Source organism: Chlamydotis macqueenii, chromosome 11 (genome assembly GCF_036417535.1).
Source record: "Chlamydotis macqueenii isolate bChlMac1 chromosome 11, bChlMac1.mat, whole genome shotgun sequence".
NCBI classification, from domain to species: domain Eukaryota; kingdom Metazoa; phylum Chordata; class Aves; order Otidiformes; family Otididae; genus Chlamydotis; species Chlamydotis macqueenii.
In genome coordinates, this window is record NC_141566.1 from 22,798,716 (window position 1) to 22,820,704 (window position 21,989).

The window sequence follows — 21,989 nt, forward strand, 5'->3', positions numbered from 1 at the left end:
TAATACGCTTTCTCTCTTAAGAAGTTAAGAAACAAAGGCTTAAAAAAATGCAAATAAAAACTTGTGTGTCTGTGTCTGGTTTATGTACTGGTCTAGGAAAAGTGTTTATTTATGTAAGTTTCCTCAGAGATTGCGCTGGAAAGGGGAGGGCTGAATAGCAAGAAAAACCCACATGCTGAAGTAATTAAACTCAAGAATTGCAAAACCATTACTGTTTCTTGTACATTCCTTCTGTGTGTGTGCCAATACTTCCCAAACCTGTTTACTGAATTTTCTAGAAAGGAGAGGTGAAAGGTGAGAGCACGATGAAAGACAGGATGAAAATTACTAGGAAAAAGTTAATGGGAAACTCTGGATGCCTTCAGCTGCACTGCCAGCGTGTAGGAGCCATCTGTGCCCTCTAATAATCTGGAACAGTCAATGGGACTCTGCAAAAGTCGTGGAGGATGAAATGGCAATAAGTTGGTAAGAGTCCAGAAGTTTTTGGGATACTCAGTGCCTCTGTTACATGTTAAAAAAGGATTAACAAATGCTTTTCATTAGTAGTTATCTTTGTTCCCAAGTGTTTTCCTTCGTAGGAGCACCTGGTATACCCACCTTTGTCCCTCGCCTCCATTTCTCCATCTCCGTGTCTTTCCTATAATAAACAGACAAACTTCACTTTTTACCTTAAATGAGGAGTTGGTGTATTTATGCATAGCCACCATCTTCTCTTTCCTTTAAAATGAAGGTGGTGGTACCTTACGATCATGTATCGTACAGGGTTCATTCACTAGACTACAGCTGCTAAGGTTGGTTATCGGACAGGTCTGAGTATCTTCTAGTGCTGCCTTCTAATCTATGCCTCCTTCCTTAGGTTACTTCTGTTCTGATTTCTAGACACATTCTGTTACTTATGTGTTTGTTTAAAAAAGAAAAAAAACATTATTGAAACCAACAATTCTGTTCTAGAGCTATTGCCCTGGTTTCTCCCTGGGTTTTTTGCCAGTTAAGTTTCGACCATGGTCTGCAGTTCTCCCTGGGTGTCACCTCTCACAGAGATAGCGTGAAACGTTGTGCAGGGTCCCTTTTGCCTGTTCGCAACTCATGGTCCCACACCTCTGCTGCGCCGGCAGCGGCCCCTCAGCTGTCATGGCTGCTCTCGGCTCTTTCATCAGCTCTTCCCATACCTCGGTCTTTTGTAATTCCCCGCCTAGTCAAAAATTCCCAGCACTCTTTGGAAAGTGTGGTAATAACAACCAACAACAATGTAAATTGTTACCGGCACCATGGGCTGGACAGTTTTTGTAGGATTTTCCTAGAAGTGAAGAATTCTAATCATAACTTCCACTGCCAAGAAAAAGGATGTTTACATGAAACTGTGCTGTTCCTCTTCAAGCTAAGGACAAGGACATGGCAGTGGTGGAGTGATTCGTCCCTCAGGATGAGCCAGCCAAGTCTGCTGGCAGCCAGGTGACCCTGCGGCACGGCTCAGGCCTGAAGGCCCAGCAGCATGCACAGCAGGTGGGCTGGGCAGGGCATCCCTCGCCCTTGGTGTACAGCAGCCTCCTGGGCAGGACTGGTACCCGCTGCGGGCTGGCACACAAGTTTGTGTTACCCACCACCGCAGTTGCTTCACCATAACGCAAGTTTCCTTCCTCCCCCAGCGTCAACATGCACAGCTGCTGCTTTTACAGCCTGGGCTCAGTGTGCTGCATTGCGGTACCTGGGGAAGGAAAGGTTGTTTCTCCTTGACTTTCAGGTGCTGAGTATTTACAGAACACACCCAGGCTCGGCAAGCACAGTGCGAGAAAGCGAGCAGTGCCCCTCACATGCTCCTTTCATAATTATTTTTCGTACTGTTCCAGACTAGCCCTCCCCACACAGACCACGTCAGCTCAGCCATCCATTTTTTATCTCGTATCGCTCTGTGTGTGCTAACACAGAGCTCTCCAGAATACAAGAAAAACTTATTTTGAGCTGTCTCTCCTGGACTGTATGACACCACCTCATCCAGTCAATGCTCAAAATGTTTTGCCATCTCCTACAACAAGTTTGTTGCTTTGAAAAGTCGTATCCATGCTACCATAGTTCCCCAAAGCAGAAGCAAGAGGTTGCTACCAAGGTGTCTGTACTTGTATCAAATAAAGAACAAGAGATTTCCACCGCCACTGCCCCCTAAACAAAAAAAAAAAGTAAATGTAAATATAAATATATAAATAAATAAAGATATACACACCTTTTTTCAAGAAGTTTGAGTTTTAGCTTCCTGGTTGTTAGGTACCCTGCTAGTGGCAGGTTCCCTTAGAGCTTGGTCCGAGTCAATTTAGGCTCCTGCCACCCTGACCGGCCAGCTGTGTTCCCTAGGAAGGAGTTTCATTACTTTGAACTTAACATGTTCTTTTCTCTTCTTTTTTTGAACCAAGAAGTATGTGAACGCTGCAACCCACACAAGCTTTTCTTGCTTCTCCCCATCCCAGTGACTGCAGATTGGAGTTCCATCTCGTGGGAAATTTCTGACGGAAGAATACAGGGCTACAAGGGAGGAGCATGCAAAATCAGGTCCCAAAAGCTCTTGAATATCCATTGAACCTTTTTCTCAGCTTTATCAAGTAGGATATTTTCGGAAGCATTTAGACCTTAAGCTGGTTAGATGTCCTCTTTAATTACAGGTATAACTGCAAATATAGTAGATGGTAAGAAATTGTTTCAACAGATGATTCTCTAGGCCGTGACTGATAAACAACCACAAGGATATGAAGATTTTCTAACCAAACAAAGGCGTGAAAATTGTGCATAGTAAAATCACCAGCTTAGGGAAATGGAGATCAGAATGTTATAACCTGAAAATAACCAAATTCAAACTCACACCAACAAATCTCCTGGTTTTAATGTTAAATTATGTAACAACCTAATATGAATGCCAGTGTATGAGGAGCCATCTGTAAGCCATCTATAAGACTGCAAGAAACCCTTTTTTCCCCACATGGCCGCTCCTCGGAGTCGGGTACGCAGCCTTGATTGCTGTGCTTCCACAGATGCAAACCCTGTCTCACCAGCGCTGGAGGAGAGTTGTACTTTACAGCATGGTCTGGGATTTTGCTGACAGTGTTTAATTATTCTGGTTACTTGCATTTGAGGACTGGGTGTTGAATTTGGATGCAGCAGCAAAGTGCCCACATCGATTTAGCTGAACACAATGAAGCAGAAGGGATTTCTGTCATTAAAGCATAAGAAAAAAATCAAGAGCTGCAGAAGACAGAAAAAGGCATGTAAAATATCTTTGAGATAATGTTTCAGCAGAGAACAGATACCTCTCCTAAATAGGTCTAGTGCTTAATTACTTAATAATACAGATTAACTATAACTAATATTACCTTTAATTAATACCACATCTCATTACAGTTAAGAAATCACAATTTCATAGTCTCAAAGATCTTCTACTTTGGTAAGTTCATTTTTTTCTCTCAAGGCATATAATTGTTTAGCTGTTTCCAAATTAGTCTCCAGGGAAACACAGGTGCATATGGCCCTAATCCATAGTTTTAATTGAATGCAATTAACCAATTAAACCAAGCAGCTAAATTGCTATGTGAGAAAGGAGGATCATTCTGTGACAAAGAGTGGGATGGTTGGACCAGGTACCTGCAACTCTTGGAAAGTATTTGTTTTCAGATTTATATTCCTAAATTCCCCAGCTCTGAAATGCTTTATAATGATATTGGAAAGCATATTTCAGCTGGAAGGGACTTACAACGATCATCTGTCTCACATTGGTAATGTAAAGATTTTGGATTTCTCCTGAATCCTGATTTAAAACTCAGTGGTAAGCTTCACAGCAAAGCTGGTAAGAAAATGAACAGCAAGGACCTTGGTTGTTGATCTCCTTAAGAGTACTCTCTCAGACCTTCCCGTATGTAATGGGCATGTTAAAACTTATTATTTAGAAAGTGATGCAAGGAGGAAGAAATAGGTGCTTAGGAATGAAAAGAAACAAAGGAAATGCTTTTAAAAAGTGGAATTAAAAAAACAGAAGGGGAAAAAGCATACTCAGCAGGAAATGTGAAATAAAGGAGATGTAATTCTTAAGCTTTCCTCTTTTCACCTTCCCTGAGGACTTCTGTCCTGCCCGCACCTCTGACAGTCATCACTGAGACAATTTTTTTTTCTGAAAAAGAGGAAGGAAAAACCATCAGCAGCTGTCCTGGGCTCTCGACGACAAAGTGAGCGGAGAAGGGAAGTGCTCCTGACTTACCCCCTGACTTGGAGAGGACAGCTCTGCTCTCCTCGGGAGAGAGAAGCTGCAGCCCTGGAAGGATGGGGATGCTGGCGAGAGCGCTTGTGCTTATGAGTCCTCTTCTCTTCTGCAACGGTGAGTCCATGGGAAGGTCTCCTGCTCGCAGCGGTTCCTTCTCCACCACTGCCGTGTCTGCCTGTCTTTGTACAGAGCTGGTTCTCATTTGGGAATAGAAATGTGGCAAAAAGGCCAACGTGCTTGGGGCTCAGCATGAAGTTGTTTCAAATGCAGTGGCTGCAGAGGGCAAGGGTGCACGACGGCAATGGAAATGCTGCCCGTGTGCTTGGGTTACAAAGGTCCTGTGCGTGCTGCGATGGTTATTCCACAAAGCACCGCGAGCAGCCCAGCACAAAGGGTTTGGTTAGTTCTGGTGTTACCAGGAGGGGGGAGGTTTGGAAACCAGGAGAAAAGGATAAAGAAGCACCTATGGAAGCACAGGCTCTGTCCTAAGGGTAACAAAAATGTACCGGGACAAAATCAGAGACCTCATTTTTACAGGAAAATTTAAAGAGTTTTAGACTTCTTTGATCCATTGCTTAGGTTGCTCAAATTCAGCTTAGTCTGAAAAAGCTGTGTCTTTCAGAAGAACAAACGGGCAGCGGAGGAGAGAAAACCATAAACACAGTGGTTTGCTGTTAACTTGCGGTGCTTTTCAGGAAAGTCCTGAGGGTGATGAGGGGTGGCAGGGGCAGACACAGACACCAATTGTGTGACTGGGCAGCTGTGCAACTCAGGCTTGAGACAAACTCCTTCCCCCAGGTCTAAACCGTCTGCTAATTGTGATCCTACGTGCTGCCTGGGGTTCACTTGCTTGCAGGTAAGCCCCAGGCAGAGCATGAGAGCCCAGCTGCACGTGTGGAACGCGTCGGTGCCCCTGGCCATCGGCTGCCTCCCACCCGTCTTCCTCAGGCCACGCTGCTTTTTGTTAGCCCACCCCTGAACAGACTGTCGCTCACCGTCCACACTGACTGTTCGCACTTCTATGCGGTGGATTCCACCTCCTGATGCTCTCACCAAAGCTTCATCACCCCGGAGCTGCCTTCACCATGATTGCTTTTTTTTTTTTAAAAAAAAAAAAAAAAAAGTCTTTCTCCGTTCTTCCTGCAGCTTTTCTGGACCTGACTGGCCTCAATGAGGTTGAAGGCATGTGGAAGGGATCTACCACCTTGCTGTGTGCCTATGTGCCTGTGAAGGACTTCGTGCAGCAAACGCTCACGTGGGCAGTGGCACAAGACCAGAGCTCTCACACCTTCTTTCGGAGGGATGGTTCTGGCGACCATGTTCTCCTGTCCAAGTACAGAGGCAGGGTCAGCGTCCCGAAGGACACCCCAGGGAACGTGTCTCTCCACATCCTGAACCTGGAGGTCACTGACAGAGGAACCTACACTTGTCAGGTCACCTGGAGAGCCACCAACAACAGCCTGATAGCAAAACAGACCACAACTAATGTGAAGGTTGTTAGAGGTAAACCCCAGATGGAAGCTGCGCAGGAGTGGAAGGCTTGGCTGGGGAAGGCTTTCAGGAATTGAACAGACCAAGTGGGCAGCGACCGCTGCTGATACAGAAGTGTTTTGCTGAGCTGTGTCAGGCCCAGACGAGGAGCAGCAAATAGGTCAGAGAGGAATTCTGCCCAGGATACTGCACCCTGCGGTTTGGGGCCTCAGGAGCAGGTGATCTGTGGCCTCTTGCTTACCAATTTGTCCCTGGCTCTACCCATACCCGATGGCTCAGTGTCTCCAAGGGACAGGCACCAGAGAGGAAGTCCCTGGGACATAGCACTGCTTTTCTTTACCCAAACTTCATCAGCTTGTGCCCGATCTCCCCTTCCCCAGGCAGAGGTGACTTAGAGAGGAACAGAGATGGCATCAACCCAGCAGAGCAGGCCTTTGTCTAGGCAGTGCAACAGGTGGCGTAGCTGGTACAGGCACAGCCAGGCCAAGCTTACCCTGCGCAGAGGGGTGATGTGAGCGTGGTGCCCCTCTTCCTCCCGGGAAAGCACTGAAAGGCAGAGCAAGAACTGCCGCGGAGGAACCTTCTCCACCGCAACCAGCACCAGCGTGACCCGGGCCCCGTCTGCTTTGTCTTCCAGTTGCAGCGACCAAGCCCGTCATCAGGGCCGGCGAGCTGGGGCTGACGGTCCCGGCGGGAGCCAGGACCAGCCTGACCTGCGTGGCCAGCGGGTCCCCCCCCATCAGCTACCGCTGGTTCCGGGGCACCCCGGGAGGGAAAGCCCTGCTCCTGAGCAGCCAGGCCGAGCTGGCGTGGGACAGCCTGCGGCCCTCCGACAGTGGGAGATACTACTGCGAGGCAGCGAACAGGGCTGGGGCCGGGGCTGTGCAGCAGAGCGACGCCGTGGAGCTGACGGTGAGAGGTGAGTCCCTGGAGCCACAGCTGGGTGGAAAACACCTGGAGTCCTTCTGCACTAGAACGGAACAATGTTCCTACTTCCCTTCTGTGAAAGAAGAAAAGGCAGAAAGCCTTGGACTTCTGCACTCTGAAGCTCTTCCCACCCCTGGCAGTGGCTTTCTATCCTTTTTTTATTTCCTGTACTTGGTGTCCGTCTTCCTTCTCAGAGGAACTGCTCTCTTCTGATGCAAAAGAGGTTTTGTATTTACAACACACATTTATTCCTCTTGGACTTTTTAAAAATTCTCACTGGCTGTGTAATGCTGCCTGTTGCAGTTTAGCAAGTTTAGGTGAGGAATCAGGACTTCATCTCGACTGTGAGGAACATAGGAGTGGAATTCAGGAGGTGAAAAAAATCAAACTGGCCTTTGTTCCTTGTGATGGGCTGCGTGTTTCAGAAAAACACGCTGCACTTCACATGCACTCTGGGGTACCCAGGTGCTGCGAGGCGGTGCCGGATGGCTGCCCTGGGGCAGACCTGCTGCTTTCCTTGGCCGGTAACTCGGTCACCAGAGCTGCGAGGCTGTGATCGCAGAGCCAAGCGCAGGTACCACGCGGTGACCTTTGAAAAAGGCAAAGCTGGCTCAGCTCCCACGAAGGCTATGGCTGAAAGGATGTGTTGTTTTTCACAGCAGTCGCCCATAAGAGCATACAGCAAGGCAACAGGAATTAACAATGGCCATGCCCATTAACGCTGCTGGCACGCAGTCCCCCACCTGCCCTCTGGATGGGGGCTGGTTCCTCGAGCTCGTCCCACCAGTGGAGAAGTTCTGTGTGGCAGCAGCATCACAAATGTGACCAAATCCTGTGTGAACCTCTCTCGTTCCCCTTGCAGATGTGCCCACGACAGCAGCGGTCCCTTGGAGGGATGCGGGAACGCCGGGCAGACAGCACCCAGCCACAGGTCGGGGGAGTAGCGGTTGCGGCTGGCAGGAAGGACGGGGAGCTGGGGGAGGGCCTGGTACCAGTGCTCAGCGGTGGATGTTCTTGCTGGGGAATAGAGTCTCGACAACTTTTTATTTTACTCCATATGCCCTGGTTTTTAATCCAGATGTTTCCGAATGTAGAACATCCTCCCTTCCTCAGCCTCCAGTCCTCAGAGGGCCTAGAGCTTGCGCTTGGGGAGGCTGTGTCTGTGTGTGAGAGATGCCGTACATGTCTCGGGGCTGCTAGAAATACCATTTCCTAATTTGTAGGCCACACAGGGTGCTCTGCGTTCTGTTCTTTTTCAAAGGGCTCTTTTGCTTGTTTTCTGGTCTTGAATGGGAGCCACCAAAGTGAGAGGCAGAGCTCTCGTGGCAGATACCAGTGATGCAAAAGCTGCTCCAGACCTGACTGGGAACAGCCTACCTCACCGAAGACAGTCCTTTTGAGGGAGGGCTTGTCATTTCCAGTTTGGTTTTGTGGGATGTGGGAATACAGACCTGGGCTAGAGTAGGTCTGCCTGTGGAAACTTTGTATTTTTGGGTTGTTTCATTTGAATGTATAGTGCCCCAGCAATCACAGAGCAGGCTGGGTGAACCTGCACCAGTGACCAGAAGCTAAGGGAAGATGTTAACAAGTGTTGGCTCTTCTTGCAGGAAAAAACCCAACAGAGCTGGTGTTCACAGGCACTTCAGTAATCTCTTGGACTCCACAGGGCTCCACCACTACTACAGGTGCGTGCGTGTGTGTATTGGCATGCACATCCACATCTGGTGTGCATATATAGTTTGTGTACACATAGTGTATAGATACTATATATAGTACCTGTCTAGTGTGTACATATAGTGCTATATATACTCTCTATATGTTGTAGTGTATCTGTAGTACTCTCTTCTAGAGTTTGCCTGTTTTCACTGTCCTGCCAAGGTGATGGAGACACCCTCTCTTGGTCCTACAGCTGTAATCCCGGCTCTCTTGGTGCTAAAAATGAGGATTGGAGATGCGCTGTCAGCCTTTCACTCCTGTTTGTCTTGCAGATCTGCCTGTAACAGAAGTGACTTCTGAAAATGGTGTGGGATACCCAGAAAAGAATTACACAACTCAGAGTAAGTGGAGAGCGAAGCAGAGAATGAGATTAGGGACCCAAACCAGCCACGCAGTAGTCAGTGTGCTCAGCCTCAAAATTAGTGTTCTGCCTTTTGGCTGCAAATCGCATTCACGGCTGTTCTCAAGGGACCTAGATGATTCACTGTGACTCTTTAAAAGACTCTGGATGTTTTTATGGGGAAAAACCAAAGCTTTCATAGTTGGAGCATACAGAGTTGTTGCCATGTTCCTGAGCAGTAGCCCATTTTGATCTCTTCTTGAGTGTCAAAACTGGAACAGCAGAAAAGCCTCAGTGAGCAACTCAAGCAGATCTTCCAGGCCTCCTCCAGCTGTGCAGTGCCATGGGAGGTTTAAACACATTCCCAACACAGCTGAACGGTATCCTCGAATGAAGAGCTGAGAGCCTTTATTTCATGTATGTCATGCAACCCTTCTGCCCAGCTCACGGCCTCAGCACTGCAGGACTCCACCGGCTGCCTGTGTGGCTGGGGTCTCCCCGCGGGATGCACGCGCAGCACGTCCGGCTGGCCCAGAGCCACGCCAGCGAGGCGCCGTTAGGCTGGGGACAAGCAGGGACAGGCGCACGCTGTACAACCCTGCGTGCGATCGGGGAAGCGTCAGCATCACGCAGGATGGGAGGGTGTCTGACAGTCTTCTGCTGGACTCTTCCAGACTTCCAGGGGGCTCGCCTGCCCCTGTACCTGGTCATCCTGATCGCTGTGGTTTGCGGCGCTGTGGTTTTCCTTGTTGTCTTTCTTATCGTTTGCATTAGAAAGCCCAAAGAGGGTGAGTAGAACGTTCTGGAAAACATGGTGAGTAGAATGTTCTGGCAAGCGTGACTGCACTGTGCACGCCCAGCTTGGTTTTACCGCGGAGAGCTTTTGGGACTGGAACTGCGATTTTGACCCAGTTGCGCTACAGCTGGGATACGGGCTGTTTGCGTTTTCTTGGACTGAATCCTGGGAACAGGAGTCGTCACCCACCTAACAATCTCTGAAGTTCTCGGTTTTATTTGGTCTTCAGAGGTCACTTTCTTATATCAAGAAAAGACATAGTAGAAATTATATTTTGAGAATATAAATGCAAATTATTGACACACATTTCTAATTATTTTCCAGCTCAAGTCTATGAAGTAAAATTGTAAGTATAACCCTTTATCTAAAATACTGATGAGTTTTTGGGGACTGTATCAGAGCAGAAAACAAAAAAAAAAAGATGCTATTTAGCTGTCAAGATAAAAAGCCACTTAAGCAGTATGGATGAAGAGGTTCAAAGTTAGCTCAGTACTACATCATACTGATGATCTGTGGACTTTCCACATCAACACATGGTATAGGAGTTTTGCCATATGAGAATCATAAAAATGAGCAACAGCTGTTTATTAACTCCTCAGACCAATTAAGCCTATTGAAGATCATTGCCAAGGATAAATGCAGTATTTTTTCAAATGCAAAGAACAGGAATTCCCCTTCTAGAGAGCTAAGGCTCCTGATGCACAGACTATACTCTGATTTATCTCTGAAATATCCTTGGCTGAACTTGCCTCTTTCAGTCATAGCTGTGTCAGGAAGTTATAGCTATCTATAAACTCAGGATTCAGCATCCTGATCTACGTGTAACCTATGCAAGCTACACTGAAAAGCCTAACAATTCAGTCAAAACACACAAGGAGAACGAGCTATACAGGTATAAATTGAAGTGCTGATGACTTGAGTGCCATGTAGAACATGCCAGTGGCGTTTGCCCGGGCACTCTGCTTCCCAAGCAGCTTATAAAGCAGCACGTTCAAGTAACAGTTGAACCCTGAGAAACTGAACAAATGGTGTGGTAGCATCTGTCCTCAGAGGATTTACCTTCATTTTAAAGATATTAAATGTGATAAGCCACGTGGTGGATGTGGGCTGCATTTTGTTCACCATTTACCATTCCTCTACCACTTTTATTTTATATATATATATATATATATAAAAATAAACACACAAATATGTCTGTGTGTGTATTTATCTTGCAAAGAGCAGTAGTCTGGTTGTGCCATTCCAAGAAATGGTAGCGATCCTTGTGTTGCTTACATACCTTTTGCTGCCCCTGAAACTCTCCCCAGATTGGAGGCAATGCTTCTGCAATGTCCAAGGTTCCCCTGTCACCGGGAAGCGAAGGACAAGATTCTTTCCTTCAGAATACTGTCATATTCCAATGGCCCAGGTTTACATGGGTTTAAATCAGACCACAATCTTGATCAAAATCTTGGTGGTTGGGAAATGCTTTATCCACTGTAGTTGCAACTCTTCTTTCATATTGTATTTTGATTTCAGCCATAACTCGAGAGCAGCAGCTTCTTCAGTGTGTGAAAGTAGGGGCCACTATGAGGAACCCATCCCCTCCACTGAAAACAACTATGTGATGGAGCCCATGAGAAAAGAAAGATCTGAAGATATAAATATGAAAAAGAATGAATATGACTGTGTTGGAAACAGCCAGGAAAATGAATATGAAGTAGGGGACTCTGCATAAGAACCACAGCTCTCATCTACAGGTAGCAATCCTGAAGAGTACCTTCATCCAGGCAAAATTTATCTTCCTATTCATGTTTGCCTCTGAAAAATAGGTTGGACAAGCAGTTTTTGCTCCTCCACAATTTGTGGAGCCTTAACAATCTCTGCAGTGAAAATGCAGACCTCTTCAGGAAATTCAGTTACAGACTGCTGTATAGATCTGATTTTGCTTTCCTAGGCCCCCTTTCACCACCTCTGCAGAAGAAAGCTCTTTGAAGGCTAGGATATGCAGATCCCAGGCCAAGAGCACTGTACTAACTCACTGCTTTAGATGACCAAAAGGCGTTCACAGCCTTCGTGTGGTGGGAGCAGAGCCAGCCCCAGGAGCTGCTCCATGTCCCCGTCTTTGGGTAAGAAGCACAGGAGCAGGTGGCACTTCTCGCATCCACCTGAATGCTGTGCAGGTGGTAGAGTGTCCTTTTAAATGTGAGACAGCCCTTAAAGAAACACTGGAAGACAGATTAAAGCCAGGATAAAACCAAGAACTTTTACCACACTAGGAGCAGCAGTACAAGAAGAAGCAATGTCCCGTGTGCCCATCACGCTGCACTCAACACGCCTTCCTGCAGCACTCGCGATGAGATGCAGACACGCTTCTTACAGTTCTGGAGCTGGACAGCTTGGCCAGTTCTGATACTGCACCAGGGCACACAATCTTTCTGAGTTCACCTTCTCTATTCTCTCTTTTAATGCATGTTTAATATTTGACAGAAATTGGATACTTTTCCATGTTTGTGGATAGGATTGTTTACACATACCTGAATTATTTTGATATGAATATTTTTGCACAACTAGTGAGCAAGCACTCACAGTTACAGCTCCTCAGTAGATACTCATGAAGTGCTTTCCTTCTGACTTAAAAGGCATGAAGGATAAGTAGGGAGATAAAAAGCTCTGTTACTCATAATTCCTACTACCCTGAGTAAATCTAACATGGAGACTGCAGAGTTACGGAAGAAACTTCTTATAATGAACAACAGGGCAATACCCTATCTGACCAAAGCCAATGTGGACAAATGTGAAACAAAACAAGCTCTCTAAGGGGTGAGCGGGACGTGAGTGACACCAATACAGAATTTGTGGGCTCCCAGATTTGCTGTTCGCACTTAAAGATCCACATCTGCAGTTCTCTGCAAGCATCAGCTCAAAATTCACTAGCGTTCAAAAAAACTGCTAGGAAAGGCATTACAGTGCAACAGAAACCAGGAGTGCGATACTGTAAAAACCCAGGGACTGCTTCCACCTTGGGTGTGCATGGAGGCCTCTCACCTTGAAAGGGCTTAACAGAGCTAGAAAAGTACTGAGAATGACAATAAAGGATGAGCAGTGGCATGAAACCACTTCTGCACATGTGCATTGTACTTTCTCAGCTTGGAAAAAAAGGAAGAATGAGGCAAAATGAGCACATCATGACCAGGGTGGAGAAGATGAATAGGGACTATTTGTTTACAGTTTCTCCGAAGAGAAAAGGAAGCGGATGTTACAAAAATTATCTGGTAGTACTTTTAAAGGGAGAGGATGTGATACAGAAATGTGTGGAACGCAATGCTACTCATCCAGTGCCATGAAAACCCAAAGTACATAGAGATCCAGTGAGTAATGAGATGAACGAATGATATAAAAGTTCATCAAAACTCACAAAAGGGCCGGGCACAGTTGACAGGTACTTCTCAATGGCTTTATAGCTTCTCCCTGAATGTCCTGTACCACAAGTTTATTTCTCTTTGTTAGGAATGTTCTTAAAAACCAAGGGCTGGGAAACCTTGATCTCCAAATGGGAAGGGAACAAACGGTAACTTTTGTTGGTGATGATGTCTTGGAAAAAAATTGTCAACATGTACATGCAGCTTATCGCAAGCGTGGGGAAGCAAATGAAAATCATTAAACTTCAGGACTGCAAAGTTAGTAGATTTTGTTGTACTTCTCTTTATCTTATCTCTAAATGTGGAGCTGCATGAATGTCTGTGCGTGCCCAGGAATTACGTTCCTAGGAGCATATTAGGTCCCTCTACCTGAAAGCAGAGGAATGCTGTGAATCTGCAGGACTTTGGGATCTGTTCTGGATGTGGCGGTAGATGATGTGTGTAGGCTGTACTCAGCCACTGTTTAGGGAACAGGAGAAGCAAGAGTTGCTGCTAATCCAATTTGAGGTTCAGAGGTAATGAAATGAGACATTTAGGATGTGAAAGAAAATCAGTTCTATTACAAAGAGTGTAAAAAGCCAGTGAAGTCTTGACGGTCTTTCTTCCTAAGCAGGAAGATGAGTAGGAGAGGAAAACTGTTGCAACAGTGTTGCAAGGCACACAATTATCAAAAAAAAAGGGTTTTCCAGAGAACAACAGGAAAATCATGACTGGAGGGTGTGTTAATGTGATGACAAATCAACACTGTTGAAATTTTTTAGGAAACTATAATGTTTTCTTAATCTTTCAGTTCTAGATGAAGTTGCAGTTTTTGGAGCCCTGCAGTAATGTTCTCATTCTTTAAAAAGGGGATGGTAAAAAAGTGTGTGTGCATGCACGTGTTTTGTAGGGAGCGGGTGGGAAGGGAATGTCACTGTTACTGGAAAGCAGCCTACCTGCCTGAGCTCCAACCCAGAAACAAACTTACTGCAATGGGGAAATGGCGTTCCAGCGCTATACGGAGCAACTGGAAAGCAGAGGCACTGTGAAGCCAGGGTGAGCGTGTGAGCGTGACACACGCTGCTTGGAGAACGAGGAGAAAGGAGCTTGTCCTTCCTGCAGGTGGGCGATGGGCATGGCCATCCAGACCAGTAGGCTTGGCTCTTCGGGAGACAGCAGAGCTCAGTGTGAACAAAAGAACGGTGACGCAGCCAACACCGCGAGCTCTTCGCTCCTTGCCTGCATTTCCCCACTGCTGGTCCTGACCAAGCTGGGAGAGACGCTCTGTGCTGTGCTAGGCTGGGGCGGTTATTTTAAGCAAAGTCAACCCTCCTATCAGCTCTCTCAGGAGTTAGCTTGCTTTCCCTTCTCCTTTCATCCTTGTTTTCAGAGAGAAATTGTGGATTTTGCACTAGAAGATGAAATGGGCGGTGGAAGTGTCACCAGTCAGACAGACACCCAGCGTGCTGCACTAACACGGACAGACGGCAGTTTTATACCTGCTGGACAGCCAGGAGCTGGTGATGTCAAATAAAACCACTTTAAGGCAAGCAGTAACAGGCGAGCTTTATGAAACTAAAAACAGATCTGTGAACTAGGGTCTGTGTGTGTTTTGTGGCTGCATGCGCTGTTGGACAGCTGGACAATGCAGGATAGGGATCGGATCCCAATTCAGCGTGGGGTTTCTCTGGGAAAAGGGCAGTTGCTGCGTATCTTCTGCAGTACGTGGATGGCATGCCAGAAAAACAAGCTGAGGTTAAGGCAGATCTTCCTAGACCAGCACTTGTGTTTACCAAAACTAGAGCTCAACCAGCCTTCGTGGAGCCACCAAAGGAGGAACTGGGCAGCTTGCAAAGAGCAAGCATTGTGATAGCCGTGAGGCTACCAACGCGTCAGTACCTAGTGCACGCGATAACTGCAGGTAAAGGTGAAGTCTGTATTGCTCTAATGGCTGAATTTGTGAAGCCCATCTGTGGCACCAAGTAGGAAATGAATACCCAGACAACACCGTATGTATGGGTCCCTTTCTTAGTGCTAGGAAGTATTTACAAGGATTTGGCCAACACAATGGGTAACCCAGAACTGATGTCATTGATCTGGGAATTCCTGGAAAGGGAAGTAAATTTTCAGAAAGATCACTTGTATATCACGTTTCTGTTGCACTGGCCTTGAAGGAGATGCTTGTTTACACTACATTTCTGTTTCTTTAGGTGGAACAAAGGTCATATTTTCATGACTGTCTGCAGGATTGTCTGCTGTATGTGAGAGAATTGTAGTGTACATCACTGTAGAGACTCATACAATTAGCTTCTGTGGGACATCCAAAAAGTACTTAGTAAACCACAGCCTGTTTAGTCAGATCGGAGAGCTGGCTATGGCTGGACCTAATAAGAATATCTCAAGTCTTGCCTTTTTTTCTCAGTGCAGATGGTTCAAAAAGAGCACTTTGAGACCTTTCTTCTTCAGTTACCTATTTTTTTTTTGGTGGTTTGCTCAAAGCTTGGTGCTGAATTTTACCCCTTTGCAAGCTAAAAATCTTATTTCATCACCAGGAAAATTGTAGCAAACTTCTCTAGCCTCTCTCAGACTACGTCAAAACATGAGTGTAAGACACAGGCTCTGTAGAGCTAGTCCCTGTGTGTAGGGTCTGAGGTCCCACTGCTCTCATTTTCAGGGAAACAGAGACCTTCAGGGAAACTGGTCACTTTGCCTGAGCTGTGACACTTGAAGAAATGATCCTTGAAAGTGTGTCATGTCCAGGGTGTGGAAGGAAGGCGGGTGCCTGCGGGGGGAAAGGCTGCAGGGTGCCTCACCCGCCTGGCACCGCACAGGAGGAAGCAATGGATTCAATCCAAAGCAGAGATTCTGAAATAAATGTACTTAATTATAACAAAGCAGATAACTACCCATAATGTCTGAGACACTAAAGGCTTTTTCTTCATGTGCTCAGATGCAAAACCATAAGGAGTTCCTCTGGTAGGAAAGAAACATCCTGACTGTGTGACTTGGGGAGGAGAAAACAGCAGCTACATCTCTGTCCCAGGGAGAGAAAGATGTCGTGTACATCACATTTGAGGAACTACAGTTCTTTGTGTTTGTTTTAGCTAAACAGTCATTTTTTTATCCTGTGTAATTACAGCTTCAGGAAGTCTTGCATGTCTGCTTCAGAAAGCATTCTCATCAGCAGTTTTAGCTTGGGTTTTCAGCTTGTTCCAGGCACGGTCTGAGCTCAGCTGCAGTGTAAACACTTCCAGCTGAACCAAACCCATATGTGTTGTGATGGGATGCAGCTGCGGCAAAACAACACCAACTACCTTTCCCTCCCAGCTGCAACAGAAAGTGGCTCCCTCTATTTCAGACATGTCTGCCTCCCGGTCAGAGACACTATCCTCCTGGTGTACTTGTTAAAACTATATCCTAAGGCATGGCTATTGAACAAATGCCAAAAAGTTGCTTTAGTGAATGATTAAAAGCCTGTAACAGAATTCACTAGGTCAGTAGATTTGCTTTTATACCGGTTTCTTATCTTCTATAATTCCTTCTCCTTTTGGTGATAATTAGCAGGCACATATTAATCCTGTGCATAACACCTACTGATAATTTTTGGACGTACTTTTAAAGGTACCCCTGCGGAGCACAGCCAGAACGTCTCCTCTGCTGCCAGTCAGAAGTCGCCTCCTGAGAACACACCGCGCGTGCTTGCAGAGCGTGAAACACGATGACTTCTGCCCATGAACCGGACTATCGCAGCAGCGATGTGTACCAAGGTAGTCTGTGATGCTGTGAAAGTCAGAGCACCAGGCAGTGAGCGCGATCACCAGCAGATGGTAAAAGCCTGAGTAACATTCAGTGCGGATGACCCCAGCTCGTTAACCTTCCGTTTCCCCACGGGCCTGGTAGGTACAACTGCATCTGTAGCTGCACTGCAGTAGGGCACGGCTTCCAGGCAGGTGGTAGAAAACAGAGCTTTTGCAGGGAAATTCCTGTCACAGTAACAAGCAGGATATTATTCTTTTAACATCTCTTCTCTGTACATTTTCTGTTAAAACAGAAAAAAAAAAAGCAGTAAAAGGAGCATCCTAAGTTTTCTGGTCTAAAAGGCTCAGGCTGTTTGGAAAAGAAAGTAGGGCTGGTTGTCTTCCTCACTCGGGTCTCTCAGAAGATGCAGGGGGTTACCCTTAGAGAGTCGGTTGCTGCAGAAGTTGGTACCTGCGTCTGGCAGAAGGGCTGAGCGCCATCAGCGGGAGAAGACACCGAGGAAATGGAACTGAGCATCAGTTGGTCTCTGCCTCATGTGTCTGCACGGTGTTAGGTGAGTCAGTGCACTCAGACCTGTGCTTGTCCATTGCTGGACGCTCGGCTTTGAGCCCTCACGGTATGATGGCGAGGGATGCTGAGCACTCTGCTGAGCAATATCACCACACACGAGTCCCAGGGAATTGAACTCATGCTTCACAAGCATCCTCAAGTTTGCTTTCCCTTGCTACCGAGTGCTTGACTGTGTAGTGATCATGGAGCTCTTTCACTGTGACGTGAATGCAAATGTGGAAGAAAAGAAAGAAAATAAAAGGGGAAAAGGAAGAAAAAAAAAGAAACACGATTATGAAGAATAATAAAAAAGAGCACTAGTCAGAAAAGTCAAGAGAATGGTAAGAGAAGTGAGTGGGGACAGGGGAATATGAAATGGAACTGGAAACATCCTTATATTTGTACATCCTTTACCCTTCACCTAAGTCAGCAGTGAAATGGACTCGTGATATTTCGGAAAGAGGATCCTAGCTGAAAAAGGGCAGAAAAAAAGGGAAGTCTTCTTCACTTGCCTTCTGGTCCCAGGAGTGTGGGGGTCTCTCATAAAGTGCAGGGAAAGGAGGACGGACCTGCAGTGCCGGGAGAATGGGCAAAGTTGTGTGGGTGGCGGTGTTTGTGATGGTTTTCACGCGCTGTAACGGTGAGTAAATGCTTCCATGTATGAGAACAAAAATCAGAGTACTAAGAGGGTAGGGAAAACCTTTTGAATTACAGTGTCTTAATTTTTAAAAATTGTCAAGGGTAGAAAGTCTTTAGTTTCTTGCACAAAAATAGAGCCTGAGAATTCACAGGAGTCTCCTCTGGTATCAGATACAACAAGGTGCTTTTAAGAGTGGAACAAGTGGGGCAAAAGGTCAGCTCCCATGTCCCAAAGCAAGAACAACACAGGATTGTTCAGAACCCTTGGAGAGGACCTGCCCTGATGTGTTAGCTTCCAAAACAGGCTTTGTGTAGCTGGAATATGCATTCTTCTAGGATTTAATAATGCATCACCATTGTTCTGCTAGCACGGTCCTGGGAAGAAGAGCAGTAATTGTGAGATTCGGTGGGGGCACACACATCATTCCCCTTGGTCTCTCCTCATCTGATGACTCTAAGTCCATTAGGAGAGGTGATACTGGAATCTTTGCTTCGATTCACAAGCCCATGAGGCACACGTGCCACTCCCAGGGCACAGATGGTGCTGACACCGGCAGAGGAAGGCTTTGGGAAACAGCAGAAAGGTGCTTTAACAAGTTGCATGCAGAAGCACAGAACTGCTCCCGACATTTAGAAAAAGGGGCTGAGGTATGTTTCCCATTTCATCATTAAAAAAATAGCTTTACGGATTTCTGGGATCTGCCTCTCAAGCAACTTATTGTGAGTTGATGCGGCTGAACATAAACAGCCTTTCAGGGGAGGAGGGAAAAGGGGGAGCGGGATAAGGGGGTTCGGGTGGAGGTCAGCCAAGTCCAGCTAAATTCAGGTGATTTGCTACTTACACGAGGTACCTCCCAGAGGTGCTGTGGTCTCAGCAGGCAGGCAGCTGGAGAGACTGGGAGAATGAGCTGGGTACCACAAAATCTGCCCGTTCTTCTCCTGTGCCCACTTGAGTGCTTGGCAGGGTGCTTATCTGGTTGAAGCAGGTATGATCCAAGAAAGCTAGGTCAGATCTGAAGTTCCCTAAGGCTACAGCAAAAAGACTGGGTTTGGTCTACCATTCCTGTTCCAGGTCCGGTACTTCAGAACAGATCCGTAAAGGCTCCTGCCTGCACGGCGTTCCATGCCACCCGGACAGCTGGTGCTGGCAGGCCAGCAAGGAAGACGCTTAGCTGTTTTAGAAAATGGGCCAGAATAGGAGAGTTCGATTTTTTTTTCCCCATTATCACGCAGTAGAGATAATACAAATCTTCTAATCTCTAACGTAGCCCTTCAGGTGTGCGCCTGGTCCAGCTGTATTTCCCTCTGGTGGGAGAATTCACAGGGTTTGTCTGGAAGACTACATCCCAGTTTAAGAAGTGTCACCGGGAGGAAATACTTCTTTTAAAAATGCTGTGTCAGGGATTTCTATTTTGCTGAGTTTCTCCCATTCCTTCCAATCAGCTCTCCTTCGGAGTCACCCCTGCTAGTGTTGAAATTGGACACACACAGAGTGGAGCTGCCCCGCAGGGAATCAGTGGATGCTGGCAGCCATTTCATGACACACAGCAATGCAAAGCAATATGGGAGAGGTGTTTAAACACAATTGTGTCCAGATGAATACACCAGACAGCAAACATACTTGAACTTGAGTGCACCAAATGCCTTGAGGCTATTTCTGAGCAGTTTTCTAAATAGCTTCCACCCTTCTTAGTATTTCTTGGTGGGAATTTGTGAGAAGTGGAAGATGAGAAATAGAAAGCCTTTAGAAACTGACACACCAAGGACTTGCATTTGACTGGGATGTCAGATTTGAAGGGTAGAGCTGTGCCTGCCCTCTCACAGTCAGCTGGTAAAGGAAAACCAGAGCTCCATGTCAGAAACAAGCATCCACTGTGCTCAGCCCCAGCAGTTCCCTCGCTGTCCCCGTGGACACAGACCCACGGACGCCTTCCCCCCACCAGCACCTCCTGCTAGCTCTGGGGCAGGCTCTCGCACAGAGAAGTGCTTCTCCCCACGCAGCCATACTGCTGGGTCCTGTGAGCAGCAGGGAAGTTGCATAAAAAATAGTGGCATTAATGAGTGCAAACCTGTTGCATTCATTGTTAATTGGGTGAAGCAGTAAACTTGCTTTATTCACCCTTCCTCCCATACAGGAGGCAGAATTCACACTGCAAGTGGTGATGTCAGAGCATCCCGTGTCAGCGGGACACTGCTGTTTGACTCACCGTGCGCAAGTGCAAGCAGACAACCAAGCAGCAGCGGTAGGGTGTAAAGGCTGGGGCTGGGCAGCAGGCATGAGAGATGCTCCTTAAGGTCTGTGAAGACTGTAGCTGTGATGCTGCTACCAGGAGCAGGATTTGTGTCTCTATACACCAAGAAGGAACTGAGAACAGGCAAGTGTCCAGAGAGAAACAATAAAAATAGCCATGAGGTTGAAGCAACTGGTGACTTCCCTACACTCAGTGAGGTGGGGACAGGCCCTGGGTTAGCCGGCTGTGGTCTACAGCACATCTAAGGCATGGCTGCATGCTGGCTTCCACCACCTAGCGACTCCCGTCTATCCTAAGAATGTTCTCCTTTTCTGCTGCGTTCTTATTTCTTCCCTTTGACTGTTGTTCTCTGCAGCCCTCCTGGATCTGTCTGGTGTCTACCAGGTCAAGGGCACATGGATGGGATCCACCACTTTACCGTGTACCTACACGCCCTCAGAAGGCTTCACACAGCATACGCTCATCTGGAGCATGGAGCGAGACTATCACACCTCTACCGTCTTTCGGAGGGACGATTCTGGTGACCACGTCTTGTTGTCTCAGTTCCGAGACCGGGTCAGTGTCCCAAAGCACAGCCTAGGAAACGCTTCGCTCCTAATCGAGAACCTTGAAATCCCTGACAGCGGACACTACACCTGTCAAGTCATCTGGAGGTCTAAAAATAACAGCTTGATAACAAAGGAGGTGACCACTACAGTTAAAGTTGTCAAAGGTAAATCCAGCCACAGAGCCCTGCTCTTGGGTAGCCAGTCTAATCCACAGAGCATGTAGGAGAAGCAGCAGCTGGTGGGAATAGTCCTTCACACCATGCTGTCTCCCCACACCCAGGCTGGGTGTTGAGGCACCCTCCTCCCTTGCTGTGTTAGCCCCTCTGCTCTGCTCATGGAGACGTAGGGATGGACTCGGGGAGGGGGCTGCGTCAGCACACCCCAGCCTGCATCTACTGATGGGCCACTGGAACCCGTGGTGCTCGAGATAACATCCAGAGCTGGTTTTGGGTTTCTGCAGGTAGCCAGCATCTCCACCGTTCTTGTAGCAAGTGAGACAGCAAGTGGGTGCTGTAGTAGCCAAATCCGCCTTCTCCCTTTCCCAAGCATCCTCAGTGTGTGCTAGAAAGAACTGTCTTTCTGCATAGGGGGACCCACCCAGCAAAGCAGGACTCGTGTGATATGGCAGTAGCAACGGTGGCATAACTGGTGTGACCCCAGCTTTAGGCACAGGTGAACTGAGCTCAACCTGCGCAGTGGGTGATGTGAGCGTGGTCCCAGGAAAGCACTGAAAGGCAGAGCAAGAACTGCCATGGGGGAACCTTCTCCACCGCAACCAGCACCAGCGTGACCCAGGCCCCGTCTGCTTTGTCTTCCAGTTGCAGCGACCAAGCCCGTCATCAGGGCCGGCGAGCTGGGGCTGACGGTCCCGGCGGGAGCCAGGACCAGCCTGACCTGCGTGGCCAGCGGGTCCCCCCCCATCAGCTACCGCTGGTTCCGGGGCACCCCGGGAGGGAAAGCCCTGCTCCTGAGCAGCCAGGCCGAGCTGGCGTGGGACAGCCTGCGGCCCTCCGACAGTGGGAGATACTACTGCGAGGCAGCGAACAGGGCTGGGGCCGGGGCTGTGCAGCAGAGCGACGCCGTGGAGCTGACGGTGAGAGGTGAGTCCCCAGACTAGAGCTCCTCATCTCTGCTGCAGGCAGTTTCCTCTTTCACAGCAGGACCAGACACCTCACACTGAATATGACTTGTGTCTTGACTGCCACCCAGAGAGGAAACTACACGGGCTGGCATCCTCCCTGCTTCCGAGCGCGCCTGATCACAGCAGGGGCCAGGAAGATGTCCTCTGTGTCTCTTTGGGACAAGGACTGCGCAGGACGGGAGCCTGGCTCCTGCCCTTGGCACATCTTGTGCCC

The 21,989-nt window shown here is 47.6% G+C and overlaps 2 protein-coding genes across 7 annotated transcripts in view; both read left to right on the top strand.

Annotated features, from left to right (window-relative positions):
* Positions 1–13: 13 nt before the first annotated feature.
* LOC104475600 (V-set and immunoglobulin domain-containing protein 4-like) lies at positions 14–14,691 on the top strand. 4 transcript variants are annotated; one of them, XR_015259719.1, is made up of 11 exons: positions 14–465; positions 2,460–4,351; positions 5,384–5,740; positions 6,366–6,647; positions 7,518–7,586; positions 8,263–8,340; positions 8,644–8,712; positions 9,386–9,499; positions 9,832–9,853; positions 11,026–13,166; positions 14,278–14,691. XR_015259719.1 is itself a non-coding variant. In XM_086756501.1 (9 exons), exons 1-9 carry the CDS (start codon positions 4,297–4,299, stop codon positions 11,222–11,224), a joined length of 1,245 nt encoding a protein of 414 aa, XP_086612627.1. In that variant the 5' UTR covers positions 1,728–4,296; the 3' UTR covers positions 11,225–13,175. The 4 variants fall into 4 exon arrangements, 1 of the variants encoding a protein (XP_086612627.1); XR_015259720.1 differs by lacking the exon at positions 14–465 and having other exon boundaries at positions 1,728–4,351; positions 11,026–11,246; positions 12,997–13,166; XR_015259721.1 differs by lacking the exons at positions 14–465; positions 9,832–9,853 and having other exon boundaries at positions 1,728–4,351.
* A 2,863-nt stretch (positions 14,692–17,554) lies between these two features.
* Positions 17,555–21,989, top strand: part of LOC104486635 (V-set and immunoglobulin domain-containing protein 4-like) — a 39,966-nt gene continuing 35,531 nt past the window's right edge. For 2 of the 3 annotated variants that reach the window (XR_015259711.1, XM_086756470.1), the window contains exons 1-3: positions 17,555–17,835; positions 20,442–20,798; positions 21,453–21,734. Coding sequence is in view for 2 of the 3 variants with exons in the window: in XM_086756470.1 (XP_086612596.1) it covers positions 17,781–17,835; positions 20,442–20,798; positions 21,453–21,734 (694 nt within the window). In the remaining variant the exon portion in view is untranslated. The remainder of the gene's footprint in view (positions 17,836–20,441; positions 20,799–21,452; positions 21,735–21,989) is intronic. The other variant, XM_086756471.1, reaches the window with a different exon arrangement.

What these genes read in the sequence shown, in the direction of transcription:
- LOC104475600 (XM_086756501.1), top strand. Translation starts at nt 4,297, where the DNA reads ATGGGGATGCTGGCGAGAGCGCTTGTGCTTATGAGTCCTCTTCTCTTC. An exon ending in CAGACAGCACCCAGCCACAG is followed by an intron (nt 7,587 to 8,262) that starts GTCGGGGGAGTA and finishes CTCTTCTTGCAG; the next exon opens with GAAAAAACCCAACAGAGCTG. An exon ending in GGGCTCCACCACTACTACAG is followed by an intron (nt 8,341 to 8,643) that starts GTGCGTGCGTGT and finishes TTTGTCTTGCAG; the next exon opens with ATCTGCCTGTAACAGAAGTG.